The sequence below is a fragment of the Enhydra lutris genome, unplaced genomic scaffold (genome assembly GCF_002288905.1).
Source record: "Enhydra lutris kenyoni isolate GAN:26980312 unplaced genomic scaffold, ASM228890v2 scaffoldscaffold19, whole genome shotgun sequence".
NCBI classification, from domain to species: Eukaryota; Metazoa; Chordata; class Mammalia; order Carnivora; family Mustelidae; genus Enhydra; species Enhydra lutris.
Genome location: NW_019154103.1, coordinates 26,019,644 through 26,038,949, shown reverse-complemented (window position 1 = coordinate 26,038,949; position 19,306 = coordinate 26,019,644). Strand labels below are relative to the sequence as shown.

The window sequence follows — 19,306 nt, the reverse complement described above, 5'->3', positions numbered from 1 at the left end:
GAAACCGTCAAGCTGGAAGTTGTAAAAAAGGAGGTTATATGCAGTTTGGATAAATAATAAATGTAGATTTAGAGATACTAGGATTCTAGAGAAATTCACAAGGATTCTATGAGGGTTTCTAAGACTACTATCTGTTGATTACTATATTTTTTGTCTCAAAATTAAACCAGTTTAATTGCTGGAGGGGAGAGGGGTAGGAGGGATAGGGTGGTTGGGTTATGGATATTGGGGAGGGTATGTGCTATGGTGAGTGCCGTGAACTGTGTAAGACAGATGATTCACAGACCTGTAACCCTGAAACAAATAATACATTATATATTTTTAAAAAAATTAAACCAGTTTCTACACACCTGTGGCAGCTGGGGACTCTGGCGTCCAATCAGTGCCCACTGTCCATTTCTTACTCTGTATCCACTGACTACCTTACCTGTAATGAACATGAATTATAATCATGTAATGTCATGAGGTATCAGAAAAAGAAAAGGCATCATTTGCTTTCCTTTTTCAAAATAAAATCTGAATATTGTCAGAAGCCAAAATGCTAGGTATTTTAATGAAAACGATATGATGAAAAAACACACAATTTCAAGGTAGTATGCAAAAATCTTTCATTGAAACAGATTTAACGTCAAATACAATTTACATTCTATATTTATAGCGTTAGCAAGCGGCAAGGCGAGTATTTATAATTTAACCTGTAGTTTAAAGTTCTTACCTAAATGGTGAGTGTGAACTCTATAGGCAAAGACATGCATTGGATACTTTTTGTAATGGCACGAAATGTCAGAATTCACCACTGTTCGAAATGAAAACACAGAAAAAAGGGTCACTATCCAACTGGAAAATAACATTTTCGTCTAAAAATATGTATAGGTTATTCACAAGTAGCTAGGCGGGGGTGGGGGTTCCTAGAAAGCACACATGCACTGAGGTATTCAGCAGGTGTTAAGCCCAATTATGTACCAGCCAGTTTACTAAGATGAGTTAATAACCTCTGGCCCTCACATTTAATTTCTTTCGTAAACAAAATGCCTAGCGTCAAAATAAGATACCCTGTCAGCGAAAACATAGGCTTCATTTGCTACTTTTTTCTTTTCTTTTGTTTTTTTTTTTTTATGATTTTATTTATTTATTTGACAGAGAGGCAGGCAGAAAGAGAGGGGAAAGCGGACTCTGCACAGAGCAGAGAGCCCTGTGCGGGGCCCGATCCCAGGACCCTGAGATCATGACCTGAGCGAAGGCAGAGGCTTTAACCCACTGAGACACCCAGGTGCCCCTTCATTTGCTACTTTTATCATGACAATTTATGCAGTTGAAAAAACTTAACAACTGGCTGCAAACACCTAAGATAACTACATTGACAATACCTGTTGAGAAGGAACCACTTCATTTACTTCTCTTTCAGTTGAAAACACTGTAGTTATTCAATATATGTGTCTTTGATAATAACAATGAGACCATACTTGTCAATAACTTTACAAGAATCCCAGTAAAAAAAAGGAGTAATATTTAACATGGCATTTTCATCAGATGATTAGATACATTGCTAAATAATATTACACTTACTCTAATAGCTTTTTGTAAGTTTAGAAGAATCAGCTATTATCATCTCCATTTTACAAATAGGGAATTAAGCCCAACATCTAAGTTCAAAGACTGAGCCTGGTCTTGGATTTGCTAGACTTTTGACTTTGAAACTGATATTCTCTACAGTAGTTAATGTCATAGTACATGATGAGATTCGTCTTTGGCATCTAAAGGATGGAAGACTGATTTGTAAAATACTCAAGATTTATTTTTATATTTACATAACCTATTACCTACCTATGGGCCTCAGTTCTTAGCATCTTGTAAAAGAATGGATGATAATAAACTACTGGCTTGGAATAGTAGAGAAATCTATTTAGAATCTAAGGATAATAAGGAACTGGTTTAGTTTTCAGGGATATAGATCATTTCAAAATTTTATTAAAAAATACTATAAATCCATTCATATAGGTTAAGTAAAGATAATGGTAAATACTAAAAGATAATTACCTTTCTCTCCTGGTGGAATAACAGTGTCAACAGACATCATAAGGTACATGCCAGCAATTAGAGGCTGTCTGCAGGAAACAGTAACATTTATATCAACTATTTGAAACATCAAAACTATGGCCTTAGGAAAATAAGATATACTTTAATACACTGATCTATAAAATATGATTCATATGAAAATGAAAACAATACAGAAAAAGAGGTAGATTTTTTTTTTTATTTAAATAACTTATTTTTTTGGACAAATAGCTAAAAACGTTTATTGCCATAAATAATGTGGAAGGCGGTCTCTAATGGCTCCCGCCATGGTTAAGTGTCTCTGTCCACTATCTAGGGCAGAGACCCCAGTAGTTTGGTCAAACATTGGGAGGTATTTTTTAGTTGTGACCAATATTTAAATTATTGACTTGGACTAAAGCAGATTACCATTCACAGTGTGGGTGCGTCTCTTAAGAGAAAAGCCCGAGGTCCCAGGAAGAGGAAGGAATTCTGCCTCCAGACTGCGTTGGACTCAAAACTCCACACTGACTCCTGCCAGAATTTCTAGCCTGCCTTGCAGACTGCAGACTTGCCAGACCCCACAACTGTGTAAGCCAATTCCTTGAAGTAAATCTCTTTCTTTCCCTTTGTGTGTGCGTGTGTGCGTGTGTACATTCTATTGGTTCAGTTTCTCTGGAGAATTCTGGCTAATACAGCTCTCAGTAATTCCTAGCTCTGACATTCATGCCCTTGTCTAATCTTCTTCCCTTGGGCATGGGCTGGGCATAGTAACTGGACCTAGGGGTTGGTTATTCTTAAAAAAGAATAAGACAAAGCAATTTCACTTTTTTTTTCCCCCATAGGAGTCAGAGTAGGAAGATTTGTGGCAACCCTTTTCTCAACCCATCAGATTTCTATATTATTCACTAACTTCTGACATTAGGCTACAAGGCTGTGGTTTCCATCTTGCATGCCCTCCATTGCTTTCTCTTGCTGGCTGTGATGGAAGCCAATCACCACCATATTGTAAGCTGCCCTGTTTAGAGTCCACAAGCAAGAAATGAAGGAGTCCTCCAGACAACAGCCAACAAGGAACTGAATCCTGTCCATAGCTGTGTGAGTGATCTTGGAAGTGGCTCCCACCCCAGCGGAGCCCCCAGATGTTTCTGAAACCCTGGCTGAACCCTTAATTGCAGCCTTTGTGTGAGACCAGCCCCTGTCCCCGGCTAAGCTTGTGCCCAGAATATTTGTTGTTTTAAGCCACTAAGTTTAAGGTAATTTGTTATATAACAATAGACAATGAATACAGTGGATTTCCCACTTTTAGGTTCTCAAAGATCTTAAAGCTGTCACTTAGGTAGGGTAACTAGAAGTACTTACGGCAGGCGTGTGAGGTGTAAGGACACACCAGAACAGTCTTTGTGATTATCTGAAAACACATGCAGACAAAATACACACCTTAAATATGAAAATGTGAGAAGCAGATTTCAAACTACTAAATTTTAAATGATTATAACTCAATCCTAACACAAACTATGTTTTTGTTTGTATGGTGCTTTATAGTCTACAGAATATTTTCTTATTCATGAATATATTTAATCTCCAATGCATCACAACAGCAACAACAAAGCTATCATTTCGAGCAGCCTGTGGTTTTTTTCTTGACTCCTCAAACTGACGAGTTACCTGCTTTCCTGTAGCTGTATTAGATACTAGTCACAGCTCACAGAAGAAAGTTGTTGCTACTCTATGAATGATCTACACTGTTGAAACATCCTGGAAAGCTGATTAACTGAATGGTTTGTTCCACGCTGGCTCCGAACAACTAGCTTCTCTACTTTTCAAAAATGGAAGTAGTCCATAATTTGACCTTTCTAGATAGGACCATGTCTAGCATCTTTAATGTCTTTGATATATGTACAGGGATCACCTTGTTTGGTTTCTAGGCCTTGCCCATTCCTACCTTCTCAATAGAAACCTGATGGCAACGTTCACCCCAACTGCAGTGGAAAGCCTCCCCATTTTTGCCAAGGACGCTTCAGAGACCTCTTACGAATCTTCTCCCTTATTCCTTTGCCTTCCCCAAGTAGAAAGAAGGCAAAAATTTAAATTACCCATCCAAATTTTTATCTTGTTGAACTTGCTGACCCTTCACCACAGAGACCATGAATAGCAACTCATACTTACCCATTCCTTCTATTTCTGTGTATGCTAAACTCTTTATACTTCACACTTATATTCTAAGTATTTATAAAACATCATGTCTCAATTTTGAGAGTTTATTTTATTATAAATAACTAGTGTGTGTGTGCATGATGAACATATGTATCCTTGAAATCGAAAAGTGAACTATGCGAATAAATAGCAGCAGATGAATAGTTTTAAGGAAATTTCTTTCAGCTGTAATTCTTATGAGAAAAACAAAGGTAGCTTTATACAGTAATATAAAATAACAGATAAACTGAGTAACAAGATACAGATTTTGATTTACCAGACATAAAATTTAGGAAGTATAACAAATCACATTTAGTGCTTTGAAAATAAAACACAAAGGAAATTTCTCAATTTAGTATTAAGCTTGGTTTTAACAGTGATAGTACAGAAATAAGTGGAATGATAAACATTTTATATTTCATCAGGTTTTTTAAAAAATATTTTATTTATTTGTTTGACAGAGATCACAAGTAGGCAGAGAGGCAGAGAGAGAGAGAAGGAAGCAGGCTCCCTGCTGAACAGAGAGCCGAACGCGGAACTCGATCTCAGGACCCCGAGATCACGACCTGAGCTGAAGGCAGAGCTTTAACCCACTGAGCCACCCAGGCGCCCCAGTCAGGTTGTTTTTTTGTCATTTTACGAAGGGATCTTTATCCAATCTCCTAAATCAAATTCCAGTGTGGTGCTATTTTCATAGTAATTTCAAGTGAGTTGGGACACCTGTGTGACACAGTTGGTTAAGTGTCTGACACTTGGCTTTGGCTCAGTTTGTGATCTCAGTGTTGTCATCTCAGAATCATGATCTCAGAGTTGTGAGATCAAGCCCCACCTCTGACTCCACATTCAGTGCTGGGCAGTCAGCGTGGATGTAGAGCCTGCTTGAGATTTCTCTCTCCTTCTGCCTCTCCCACTTATGGGTGCACTCTCTCTATCTCAAACAAATAAACAAATCTTTAAGAAAATGAAATAAAGTCTTGAGTGGGTTTTAAAGAGATGAGGAGAAAATAATAATAACAAAAACAATACAAATTTATCTTAATTTTTGTCTATGCTTTTAAATATAGAAAGGATAATTGAGTGTTTTTTAATTTATTAAAAATATTTTTTTAAGGATTTTATTTATTTATTTTTCAGAGAGAGAGAGAGAAAGAGCACAAGAAAGGGGTGGGTGGCAGGCAGAGGGCCAAGCAGGCTCCCTGCTGAGCAGAGAGCCCAATGCGGGGCTCAATCCCAGGACCCTGGGATCATGACCTGAGCTGAAGGCAGAGGCTTTAGCCCAATGAGCCACCCAGGCGGCCCCACTGGAAGATTTTAAACAAAGTGACAGGATTATATAAGGTGTTTACCAAGCACAGTACCTGGCACTTACAGATTACTAATTTACTGGATGTTAGGCTTTGTAATCTTTTATTTTAATTCACAATAAACCAGGAGAAAGTTTCTTCCCCCATACAACGTCTGTCCATGCAACAGGGCCAGTGTGCAATGAGAACCGCTTCTTGGTTTTCCATTACATCTTTGCATTGGAAGAACCAAGTGAATCTCATTTTGAAATTCATTTTGGCTAATATTCTTAACCATGACTTTAAAAAAATTAAATGGGAACAATTAATAAATGAATTAACATGTTTCATAAACTACCAAAGAAATGTATCATAAAAGATGAAATATCACCAAATTTAGAGTAGCAGGAATGTTACTAATAGTAACATGCTAGCTATCGCCCGTGACAGTGCATCCTCCTATCAGATAATGTTCCTGACTACAATGGTCTCAATTGAGTGGCTTTCTACTCAGATTAAATCTCAAAAATAGGTCAGAAACTTATGTATGTTAGTAAATATGTCAAAATCTAATTTGAAGACTTTTTTTTAATAACCACACTTAGCAAAGTTTTCTCCAAATTAAATAACAGCCCTTGCTATGTAAATATTGTATATTTGCTTCGATCTAGAGGTTTTATTTTTATTTTTATTTTTTAAAGATTTTATTTATTTGACACACAGAGAGAGCTCACAAGTAGGCAGAGAGGCAGGTGGGGGGGGGGGGGAGCAGGCTTCCTGCTGAGCTGAAAGCCTGATGTGGGGCTCAATCCCAAGACCCTGAGATCATGACCTGAGCCGAAGGCAGAGGCTTTAACCCACTGAGCCACCCAGGCACCCCTTCACTCTAGAGTTTTAAAAAGTGAGTCAGTCTCACCACTCACCCCACTGTAAAGACATAGTACAGGTTTTCCTTTGATCCCATGTTTATCAACTACATGCTATATCCTATAAAAAAGTCGAGAATACCACATAAGAATAGCTAAACCACTAAAAACTCATTTTAAGTTTTTATGAGATGATCAACACATTCTGGAAAAAAATATACTGAACTTCTGACTTATGTATTACAATGATTTTAGGGAAGTCATTATAGGAATTTTAGACACTCTATAGGTTTTTTTCTTACGTAATGTTAATCTTATATGGGTAGATGGCTGGTGAATATGCATACAAGAATCCAAAGTAAAAATGATATCTGTTTTGTAAAAAGCCCCAAAAAATTAAAAAAATATGTAGAATGGATATAAGTTACAAGATCACTTAAAAACCACACTAGATAGAATTTCTGCGTCACCGCTGAAGGAATTTATTTACATCAAATTTATCTGGTCAGTTTGATCCACTGAATCAGCATAAAGTAAGGCATTTCTAATAATTGTGCTGTGTGAGTGTGTGGGTATGTGTATAAGCATGTAGAAACGATGCCTTAAATTATGGATAACGCTTCATATCATCACCATTTAATCAGGGGATAATTCTGTGTGACTTTAAGAAATTCTGTTGGTAATCGATAAATACACATTATAACAATGACATTTTAAGCTGAACACAATTCTAGAAGTTATTGCTAAGTAAAGACAATACTTATAAAGCATATATATGCATTTTGGACATTATTAGAGTTAATTGTTCCACATATATTATTTCCAAGTCAAATTTTATTACTGTAAATGTTTGTGATCTCTTCTAGTACTACTTTTCACAGTTTGACCTGAAGAGCCCATGTGCCTGTATATACACATAGTGAGAAGCCCCAGGGAGAGCAACCTGAACTCCCTCAAACAAGGTGGTCCAGGGGCCTGGAGGGCTACTAGATCCACTGATACTCCTCTTATAGCATGTGGCAACTTTGGAGAGAAGCCTGTTTTAACCTAGTGTCTGGTATGAAGATTATGACCTTCTAACTCCCAGTGTGATCCTTGCCACAATGATGCATTATTATTTCCATAACCTCTATTCTGATCTTACTTCACATGAACTCAGAAACTTCTGCTAGTTTTGCATATTTTACAGATGATTTTCAGTGTGCTCTGACTTTGTTTGTCCTTCTACTGTAACACAGTGCTTTAGCCACAAGATACAAAGCCTCGTAAGAATTGATTCATTTCAACTCACTCGGCTCTATATGAAATCTGTCTCTAACACGCATCGTCATAAAAATGACAACTTAGAAGGTTTATTATCATTAAAAATACACGTCAATGCCTCTGCTAATATTTTGTCACATAAAACAAAAAAAAATGAAATCAGGACTGAGATAGTTAAGAAATGTATAGAAAATGAACTCAGAATATCAAATCATAAGCTAGCTGAAAAAGTTGGTCAGAAAGGCTGATTCTGTGACTAGAATGAAAGTAAACAGGAGAGAGGAGAAGAGAGGAAATAGATGGAAAGGTTAACATAGGGCAGAAGACCAGAGAAATGGAATTCCACAATTTAAAAATAGATGGGAATGGTAGTGAGTCAATAACTAAAATGGTCTGAAATTATAGGATTTAATTTGTCTGAAAGAAAGGTAGAATAGGAAATGGATTCTTTCTCCAATTTGTATTTCCACATAAATATTGTACATTTGTACATGTCCAATGTAAGATTTGCTGAGTGGAAAGTTTGAAAGTAATCTTTTCTGGAATCTTCCAGAAAAAAGGGATCACAGCAATCCCTGTGGAGAGGCAGATGAGAGTAATTCATAGCTCACTAAGGCCTCCCTGTATCAAGTTTCCAGAGTACCCAGAAGATCTCTTCTTCATCTCAGTCCTGTTCCCCATCCTCTCCAAGCTTGATTTCATTGTAAGATAAAAAGGGCTAATGAGTTTGAAATTATTCTGGCCTCAAGAAGTAAGATTTTTTAATGAGTAGGACATTTCAAAACTTAAATTTTGAAATTTTGTGTATTTTAATCACACAGTTAGTTGACCATAGTGCCTTAATAAGATCATCATCAGTTTCAGCTACGTGCTCACTGAGTGCCTTTGCTTAAAATGAGTAGGATCTGGAAGGTTAACAATTTTAACACTTGGTAGATTAGTACTTACGATCAATATTGATACCACTAAGAAACCGCAGTCTATAAATGAGATAATCTATGTAAAGAATGGAGCACTCTAAATGGAGCACAGTAAAAATCCAATGCGTCTTAATTATTATTATCATTATTCTTTTTATTGGTAGATTCCAAGAATCTTCAACACATGAATATTTTCTTTTGAGAAACACATTTTCACAATCATAGGTATGGAATTTCTTTAATTGAAGAAGCTGGAAATTTTTCTTTAATTTAAGTGTTTCTTTCATTGAGGAATTTTTAAAATTTTTTTAAAGTTTTTAAAAAATATTTTCTTTAATTGAAATGTTTCTTTAATTGAAGAAACACAGAATTTCTTCACATAATGACAGAGGGATAGAAGAAAAGAGGAAAGGAACATGGGAATATTAAATTAGTAAATTAAATTCATTTTTCATGGTGAAAAAAAGGAATTAGAATTGAAAGAGACTATGGACCCCAGGAAACAATCTGAGGGATTCAGAGCGAAGGAGGGGGAGTAGAGGGGGTAACAGGGTGATGGGTATTGAGGAGGGCATGTGCTGTGACGAGCACTGTGTGTTAAACTTAACTGATGAATCATTGAACACCAAAAAAAAAAAAAGTCTGTTTTCTCTAGTAAAAAACAACAACAACAAAAACAAAGAAACACTTTATATTGCAAAGAATTTTGTCCTAAGTAAAAAAATAAATTAGGAACCAAAGTGAATTTAAAAAGAAAGAAAAGAAATGGTATTTTATTTTATTTTTTTAAAGATTTTATTTATTTATTTGACAGAGATCACAAGTAGGCAGAGAGGCAGGCAGAGAGAGAGAGGGAGGGAGAGGAGGAAGCAGGCTTCCTGCTGAGCAGAGAGCCTGATGCGGGGCTCGATCCCAGAACCCTGGGATCATGACCTGAGCTGAAGGCAGAGGCTTTAACCCACTGAGCCACCCAGGTGTCCCAAGAAATGGTATTTTAAAGATACCGTACAAAACAGGGATACTCTCAAAGTGGGTATAGAAATGCTGATTCAGAAGGGTGTGCACTGGGTAGATACAGAACAGAGTCACCAGTGAAATACAGAAATATTAGTAAGACGTAAGTAGCAAGGTCTGACTAAAATGAAATTTTTGGATTGGGTACCACAGGATCATGAAAGAGTTGATAATGCATTGTTTTAAGGTCCCTCCACAACTTTTAGTAATAAAGTTCTCTTTGACCAGACCCAAGACAATATGCTTCTTTCTGAGGTCTAGACTAGAGGTCAGTTCAACAGGATCCCTTGTTTGTAGAAGAGAGAGTGAGGCCTTTTTATACTGATACTGAAATTGTTGTTTATTCTACTTTTACTCACTTATCCTGAACAACTATCTTCATGCAAAAATCCTGACAGCTGTTCCTTCCAGTTAGCTTCATTTATTTTATTTTAGTTTTCTTATCCCAAAATAAATCATTCTCTTCTTCATTGGATTGGGCTATAGGTTCACTCTTTCTTTAAGGTACACTGGTGAATTCTTGACCCTTAGCTATTAATGTTCTGTACTTACTGAGGACTGAACCCCAGACATCCCTGATAAAGAGATCTTTCATGATTGCTGTTCTCTTTTAGTAACACATAATTGTACCCTAATGGATTTCAAGATGTGGAGATAAAACTTCATCACTAGGTAGGTATCAGGTGACATTGGGACTAATTTCATTATATGTCACTATATTCCATTATAATGTCACATGTAGGTACTAGGAGCTTTTGTAATGGTGAAGACATTAAAGTGGAAAAGTTAAAAAATTATTTTTAAAAAGAGTTATAAAGTCAGAAAGTCTAATAATGTCTTAGAAGCATAGGACTATAATGTAGTACCAGTAGTTGAGTGGCAAGACTTCTAGAAGTAGACGGATAATGGAAGAAACAAGTATGTCCAGACACTGGAAGAGGCTTGGCAATGGCATTCAATCAGAATCTAATCTTGAGCCAGATGAAAACTGGACAACCACTCCACAAGGATCTCAAGTTTGAGTTTTTTGAGAAATTGCTCTCCTCTGCCAAGGCAGAGATGTATAACCACAGCAAGGTATTTTATCAAATAGATAGACTCAGAATTTCAGAACTGAAAGGGATGCGGAAGACGAGGGAGTTCAATTCTTACATGTTGTAGATTGGGGGAAAGAGGCTACCGGGATTAAGAGTGCTGGCTAAAGTAATTCAGCGAACTGGGACGCATCTGGGTATCAAAACGGATTCTCCTATGCTAATGTTTACTAAACATGTCTCACTTTAAAGAAAAAGAGTTCCATTTCTGAAACACTTCCAAAGCATTTTATCTATGAAATATCCTCAAGCTAAGATAAAGGAATTAAGCAAGAATGGATAAGTGGTACTTAAGGACTCCACTTACGCAGGAAGTTCATTCTCTTAATGGGAGGTGAATGCATGGGATGGGAGGATATCCATTCCAAACTATTTAGCTTGCTTTTCTAATAATAGCTTGTCGTTCCTGCTTGGATACAGGGCTAAGTAGTAAAGTAACTATGTGGAATAATGTATGATAATAACCTCTTAGATGGTGGGTCCTTGGAAGACTGTTGGTCTCTCCTAATCTTTCCCTCTGGAGAGAGCCTTCTACACTTCATGAGCTCAGCTTGTCCTGGTGGTTTCCTGCTTCAATAAAAAACAGGTTAACCATTGATCCTAGGGGAACCAGTGTATTGTTACAAGCTACATCCCACTAATTGGAAAAGTCCTTCAGAAAGACAGTCGTAGAGTGGATTTCAATTCACTGCACTCTCTTAGGAAGGTAAAGGAGAAAGCATGCACGTTATCTACTATTCCAGCCACAGTTTTGGATAATGGATCCTTCCCTTATGGAAGTACTGACAAAGCATGCCTGGAATCATTGCCAAATCTCATGAAAAGCAAAGAAATAACATGTTTAATGATAAAAACATAGTTCACGAAGTTTGTAAGCAAGTAGTCAACGGTATCATACCCTTCCACCCTTTAAGAGTGTTCTGAACATAAGTTAAAGGCCACCTTCCTGACTTTCTCACTGTCTAGAACAAAAATGAATCAAGGAAATCAGAGTACACGCACCAATAATTTTGCAATAATGTACGTAGATAGTGTAATAACTATTTTGCCTATGAAGCTGGCTTGATCGTCACCTTACGGTTCTTTGTTCTAAATGATATTAAGGGGACAGATGAGATTTTGCTGAGATTACGTCATGGCTCCCAAGGTGACCAAGAATGGGTGATGACTTGGGGATGCATTTCTAAAGTTAGGGAATTTTCATGTAGTCAAGATCACTTGGAAAATCCCTTAGGAGAGTGGAGAGTGCGGTCTCTTAATAGATACAACACAGCATTGTTGTTTCCTTCGCATTGGAACAGATTGCTGTCAGTTTCGTCAGTTGGGCCACGTTGTTTAAAAAAAAAAAAAAAGTTATTTCTACACAGTTGGACTGTATAGTTATATAAAAAAGGTTATTTCTGTACATTTGAAATGCTGCAGCAAATGAGCTGGAAACAAGCACAAGAGGCAAATAGGAAAGAGTAGAAGGAACAGCAGACCGGGGTCTTGCGTTCGCTTTGGTTTTAACGAAGCTAATACACAGCTCCTTTGTTGTTGTCTTCTTGTTTTTGTTTTTGTTTTAGTACCACCCGTACTATAAATGCAGGTCTTTTTTTTTTTTTTAAGATTTTATTTATTTATTTAATAGAGAGAAAGAGAGAGAGATCACAAGTAGGCAGAGAGAGAGGAGGAAGCAGGCTCCCCTCTGAGCAGAGAGCCTGATTCAGGGCTCGATCCCAGGACCCTGAGACCATGACCTGAGCTGAAGGCAGAGGCTTAACCCACTGAGCCACCCAGGTGCTCCTATAAATGCAGGTCTTAAAGTCACTTGACAGTATTCAGTAAAAAGATGATCCTCCAAATTAACCAGAAAATGCATACCTGGAATTCTATATTAGAGTTTCTTCAAAACAAAATTCAAGTCACCAAATGTCCCCTAGAGAACTCATGGTTCCTTGAAATCCTAATCTCAGAATATCAGGACTCTCCAGTTACAGATACACTGATATAAAATAATCTCCACTCAAAAAGCGCTAACACCTTGAGCAGTCACGGCAAATGTCTATCTGTTTAGCAGAAATCAGTGAAATAGGGGCACTGCTGATGCAGACACAACCCGCACAGAGGTTTTCCTGGAGGCTGTTGAAAGCTGACTTAACAGACAAGCCTCGGTGCTAAATAAACCAGCAAAAAAAAAAAAGCCTTCTAAAAAGAATTCCTTTTGAAGCTGTCACCGTAGCGAGTTAGCCTCTTTTGATTTCGTATTCACTGCTATGGGACTAGAAATTACTAGCTTCCATTTGTCCTGTGGCAAGGAAGATAAAATGCATTTATCCATCTTGCAAGAAGACGACTTTCACAAATGATGGCCTGTTCTGTTCCCAAAAGAGATCAAATGGAAGGCAGGCAGGCAGGCTCACCAATGTGCTTTTATAATCCCTCTGTGTGTACAGGATGTTATGGCATGACTAATGTCAGAGCACCTTCCTGTTTCCATCCCTGATGAAAGCCAAAAAAAAAAAAAAAAAAAATCTACAGTAAAGTTTAGGACTTACACGATTCTTCTCTGAGAATTATGAATCACCTCCAGAATCATATTTCTATGGAAGTAAAATTAAAAGACAAAACCCAACAATCTTAGGTAAAGAGTATTTTTTTTTTTTAAATAGCAGTGAGTTTTTAAATTATTGGCTGATTCCTGAACTTCCTGTTGAACTATAATATACAGAAAAATGCACAAATCAGAAGGCACAGCTTCAGTAATTCAAAAGAGCTAATGAACCCTTGTAAACAACATCATTATCAAGAGGCAAAACCCCCCATTTGTGTCCCATTCCTGAGGCATTAAGTTTTAAAACTTTATGTTATGGATATGCTATATGCAAACATTTATTTGTCTTTCTGGAATTGTCTTTTAGCTAAAACCAGGCACATTTAACTAGTTGTCCACAAGTGTCAGGGGCTTTGGTTGGACTATTTAAAATATCACACCTGGTTACTAAGAAATATTTTTTCCCCTTTCTCTCAGGGAAAGTCCTTCAACTTCTTTACTGTATCTGTTTTTAATATATATTCACTTTAAAAATGATCATTTAAATTTTCTTCTGCATTCTTCCAATTATCATTCCAATTATGCAAAAGTCTAGGAGGCAAACAGAAAATATTAGATAAAATAAATAATGGAATGAAAAGGGGCTTTAAGATTTTTATCCAAAGATTCTGTTTTACTTATTTTTATTCATTATTATTATTTTTACTTTTTAAAAAGGTTTTATTTATTAATTTGAGAGAGAGAGAGACAGTGAGAGACAGCATGAGCGGGGGTGGGAGGAGGGGCAGAGGGAGAGGGAAAAGCAGACTCCCCACTGAGTAGGGAGCCTGACGGAAGGCTCAAGCCCAGTACCCTGGGATCATAACATGAGCCCAAAGCAGATGTTAAATGAACAAGGTGTCTCAAAGATACTCTTTTAAATTCAATTTGAAACATAAAGTTAAAATTGTTTCTCATGTAAAATGCTCCATTATGAATTTCTGAATCATTTTGAGAGTATTTTTTTTATATATATAAAAGGTTAACCTTTCACTGCCGTTGGAATTTTCAACTCCTTTGTGCAACGTATTCCCCCCCCTTTTATTTAGCTCAAACCTCTAACTGCTCAGGAATGATAAACAAAAAGAGGCAACACTATCCTACTTTGTTTTGAAAACAGGAAGTTTATATTCTGCAAAAGCAGTAATTTAACTGCAATATATGCCTTTGAAGCTCAATCTAAAATCAGTGGCTACATTTTCCACCCAACTGTCTTCATCAGCTTAAAATACTATTGTATGTTGTGCTTGGTTCTTCAATGAAAAAATTAATCTGAAGTATCTAATTTACATATAATTATGCATGCAAGTAGTCCGTGGTATTAACTAGGGAATACACTTAGAACATTATAGCCCATATATTTGATTTAGCATTAATTTTCAGTCATTCAATATGTTTATGTTGAGATGTAATAAAGTAACATTTATAAAGCACTTTAGAGTTCAGAGGTGGTATATAAGTACTAAGTATCACTTCTACATTAAGAAAAAACACTGAACCCTTCAGTGACCCGAATTATCTCTCAAAATTCCCTCAGTCCTTAAGCAAGTCTTTTCACTATAATATAAAGTGTTAGTGTAGAAGGGACGCTGGTTACTGACCAGATTTTATTTTCCTTTCAGTTATTTCTAGGTGGTATGTTACACCTAAGTTGGGGAAACGAGAATAAGAAAGACTTGCAAAAAAAAAAAAAAGAGGCTAGGGAAGTGTGGAGAGGAGAAATATTCCTATTAATAAGAAAAACTCTTGAAAGTTTTCAAAGATAGAGAAAATAAGAATTAATAGGTAATGAAAAGAAATGGAGACCAGGATGAAGGGTTTCCAAATTAGATAAAAAGGGGAGTAATGTTTCTGCTGGCAGAAAGAGGGAGTTTTGTGGGGTCTCTTTCAGGCCCTGAGAATTATATTTTTCTTTCTTATTTTCTTCTTCTTCTTATTTTTTATTTTATTTATTTTATTTTTCTTATTTTTCTTTTTTAAGATTTTATTTATTTATTCGACAGAGAGAGATCACAAGTAGGCAGAGAGGCAGGCAGAGAGAGAGAGGAGGAAGCAGGCTCCCCACCAAGGAGAGAGCCCAATGTGGGGCTCAATCCCAGGACCCTGGGATCATGACCTGAGCCAAAGGTAGAGACTTTAACCCTCTGAGCCACCCAGGCCCCCTGAATTATATTTTTCTAACAATATTTTGTAAATATCACTAAATACTGTAATTGAATCATATTTATCAAATGCTTTCTGGTCATGTATTTATTTAGGGTTATCTTTTCCATTTTACTAGTAAGACAGTCAACTAACATACAAGGGAATTAATAGTAAATGGAAATGGAAGGTGCAAATCCTAGCATATTTCTTTATGAACTTCTACCATTTGCCAGAATTCCTAGGACACAGTGAGCAAACATAAACGTGTGAAGGAAATGAAGGGGAGCTGTGAGGGACAGGGTGAAGGGTAGGAAACCTGCTGGAATATTTATGAAATATGTGAAAAATGCCTTGAAGCACGTCAGGGCCCTGAACTAGATGTCAATGAAACTTAATTGCATCTTCTCATTTTTATGTGAGCTGATGGGCAAGTAACTTTATTCCTCCTCTCAATTTCTTTTGGTTAAAAAATGAAATGTTATCTGCTATTAATTTAAAGGGAATTAATTAGTTGAGACTATGGAACCGTGACCGACTTCAAAAGAGGAGTTAGTAATTATGAGTGATTACAAAAGCATGAGTTGCAAAGGAATAAATGAAGGTAAAGCACAAGGTTTTCTTGAAAAACAACTAGAAAACAAATTCAAAATATGACAAAACTAATTGGTATTAGGGAATGTTCTTTTTTCCTAAAAAAGACTTATCACTTAAACTGAATATTATATTGTTTAATGTTAAGTTGCTTTTTTTTTTTTTTAAGGATTTTTATTTATTTATTCGACAGAGAGAGATCACAAGCAGGCAGAGAGGCAGGCAGAGAGAGAGGAAGGGAAGCAGGCTCCCTGCTGAGCAGAGAGCCCGATGCGGGACTCGATCCCAGGACCCCGGGATCATGACCTGAGCCGAAGGCAGAGGCTTAACCCACTGAGCCACCCAGGTGCCCCTAATGTTAAGTTGCTTTAAAAACAGAGATAAAAAACACATTTTAGGGATTAAAAACATTCTTTAAAAAACATATTTTAGAGATAAAAACATTTTAAAGGCTATATGAATATAGCCTTTAAAAAAAGATACATGCATATATCCTTTTAAAAAGAAATAATACTGCAGTGCTTTATAGGTCTTCTCATAACCAAATGAATGAAAATGTAATTCCTGATCCTTAATGGCTATATTTAGGTATTAAAATAAACAGGTGTCCCATGGAATGAATGAGATGAATAAGGATCATTAGTTTTCCATACTGAGGATGATTAACAAAGTTGAGATGCAGGAAGCTAGGGAATCAAGGAGCTCACATTTATGTGAAGTGATTGGCAAGAGCAAAAAAATATTGCAGGATAATAGGCTTCTTTTGGATCATTTGGGAGGTATTGAATAGACCTAAAATCATTCCCATGACTCACATCAAGCAGCTTGTGTATAATGAAGGGTAGACAAGAACATGAAGAACATCCGATTACAATTCTTCTAAAATCAATGGGATTATCAAGAGACCTGATATAGAAATATCCCTGCTTGATAAGGGAAGTTGATTACTTCATATATCAGGATGAAAAGGCATAAATGAGATGAGGTAAACGACTCCATCTTTATACATGTTTATTCTGTTGTGCATGAATGAGTTCATCCCTCCCAGTTGCTAGTGGTTCAAAGGACTGTTAGAAACACTGACTCCACTGTTTGTTTTATATAGTCAGGAGATGAACTTTGGCTCATATACAAACTAGAAATCCAATGCAAATTAAATTTTTCTGGTTTTTAATAGCATTGGAATAGTAGCTATATCACCTTAGGCAAATCACTTAACCTTTCTGAGTATCGATCCCCATTTCTGTAAAATGGAGAGGTTGGGCCGGATGAGCCCTTCTGGCACACTGTTCTTACCTCATCATGCTGGAGACTCAGTCTCTGGAGTTAGAAACAAGTACTTTAAAAACACGTTAGTACACAACACATAAGACCTATGGTTTTTACTCCTTTCTTCTCAGAAGAAAAGAAAAGAAAGTTATGATTTTCTTTTCAACAATGCCTTCTCAGCCATATTTCCATCTCTGCATCTGCAGAAGTCTAAGAGACTACAGAATTTTGTGCAGTTGGAATGTCACCTGCTTGTCAATCATTTCTCTCTTGGAATTGGTTTCATGGTCTCTGCCTTCCTCTCACTCTCTAGTCCCTCTCAGTCCATATATTCCACTTAAAAATAAAATGTAAAAAACGGGGAGGATATAACTTATTTTTGTTCACCCTTCAAATAATTTTGTCTAGATTAAGTGTAAAGAAGGAACATTTGCATAACTATATATAGAAAAGGGGATATCCAAGAAAGTCCTCTCTGCATTGTAAGTGGCTTCTACTATTACAACTCCTTGAAATCCAAACACCAAATTTTATGAAAAAGTTAAAAATAAACTCTTCTTCAAATTTCTAAGTGAAATCAAGAAAGTGCTAGAATACCAGACAGTAATTAAATGCATTTTCTTCTTTCAAAGCTTCCCCTTTCTTAAGAGAATTGAGATTTAATTATACTTATTTTGGTAAGTGCAAATTATTCTACTCATGTCCCAAGCCCCAGGAGATTGCCCTGACACACCCGTAGTATAAGGGGAAAAATGTAGAAGTAACTTCAATTCTTACAAGAAAATCTGAGCCTCAGTTTTTAAACTTTAGTTCGCATCAAAATCAACTGGGCAACTCATTAAATCAGAATTCTGGGCTTACTGATACACTGGTAACATATTGTCTCTGGGAAAAAATATGCACATGTGTGTACATATGGATTTATTATAGTTTTCGTTAATATATATGTGTGTAGCACACAATAAATAATAAAATATATACTATTCTTTGCTGTAAATTCCCTATTGCCAGTTCAATGTCACAGAATTCTTTCCTTAGTTTTTTTTCTGAACTTTTCCATAGCCAATGGATGGTTTTAATGGATGAGTGAGTAATTCAGACAAGAATGTTTGCTGATGGGGCGCCTGGGTGGCTCAGTGAGTTAGAGCCTCTGCCTTCAGCTCAGGTCATGATCTCAGGGTCCTGGGATCGAGCCCCACATCGGGTTCTCTGCTCAGCGGGGAGCCTGCTTACCCACCTCTCTCTGCTGGCCTCTCTGACTACTTGTGATCTCTCTCTCTGTCAAATAAATAAATAAAATCCTTAAAAAAAATAAAAAAAATAAAAAGAATGTTTGCTGATGTTCTCGTTGATTGAAACAACAAAAATACACGTTGTAACTGCATCTGCTTGTCAATAAGGTGGGTAAAGTCTTTGCTGTGCTGGTTAAGAGTTCTTAATAATGTAAAGATATTTCCTCAAATTTTTAGACTATTCACAATAATCTGCCTAACACTTTTTCCATAATTTTCTCTCTCTCTCTTTAAAATTATTTATTTATTTATTTATTTATTTATTTTAGAGAGAGAGAGAGAGAACAAGCACAAGCGAGAGGGGCAGGGGAGGGGAGAGAGAACCTCAAGCAGACTCCATGCTGAGTGTGGAGCCCATGCTGGGGCTTGATCTCACAACCCTGAGATCACAAGCTGAGCTGCAGCCAACAGTCAGAAACTTAAAGGACGGCGCCACCCAGGCACCCCTCCATCGTTTTCTTCAATCTAAACAACCTGTGGTTGATTCCAAGCTATGGATGGGACATCGTGGAACCCTGGGCTGGGGAGAGATGAGCCTTTAAACACCATTTTACAGTATTCCCACTCTGTGGATCCAAGAGAAATAACGGCTTAATTATCCCCAAGAGCAGAATTAATAAAATGTAGTAAAATAATTAGGAGGTGATAATTTTTGAGTAACTACTGCCTTCATTTTTAGGGATGGTTATAATCAGCAGACAACTCAAAAAACATCTGAAAATTAACACCTGGGTCTTGTGCGTCAGCATGAGCCGGCTCTAACCCAC

At 36.8% G+C, this 19,306-nt stretch overlaps 1 protein-coding gene across 9 annotated transcripts in view; it reads right to left on the bottom strand.

The window, feature by feature from the left end:
* LOC111148403 (peptidylglycine alpha-amidating monooxygenase) overlaps positions 1-19,306 on the bottom strand; it is a 159,255-nt gene that overhangs the window by 67,080 nt on the left and 72,869 nt on the right. For all 9 annotated transcript variants that reach the window (XM_022504922.1, XM_022504924.1, XM_022504919.1 and 6 more), the window contains exons 7-10: positions 3,397-3,445; positions 2,038-2,105; positions 716-796; positions 351-427 (exon numbers count right to left, since the gene is read on the bottom strand). In XM_022504922.1, coding sequence (XP_022360630.1) covers positions 351-427; positions 716-796; positions 2,038-2,105; positions 3,397-3,445 — 275 coding nt within the window. The remainder of the gene's footprint in view (positions 1-350; positions 428-715; positions 797-2,037; positions 2,106-3,396; positions 3,446-19,306) is intronic.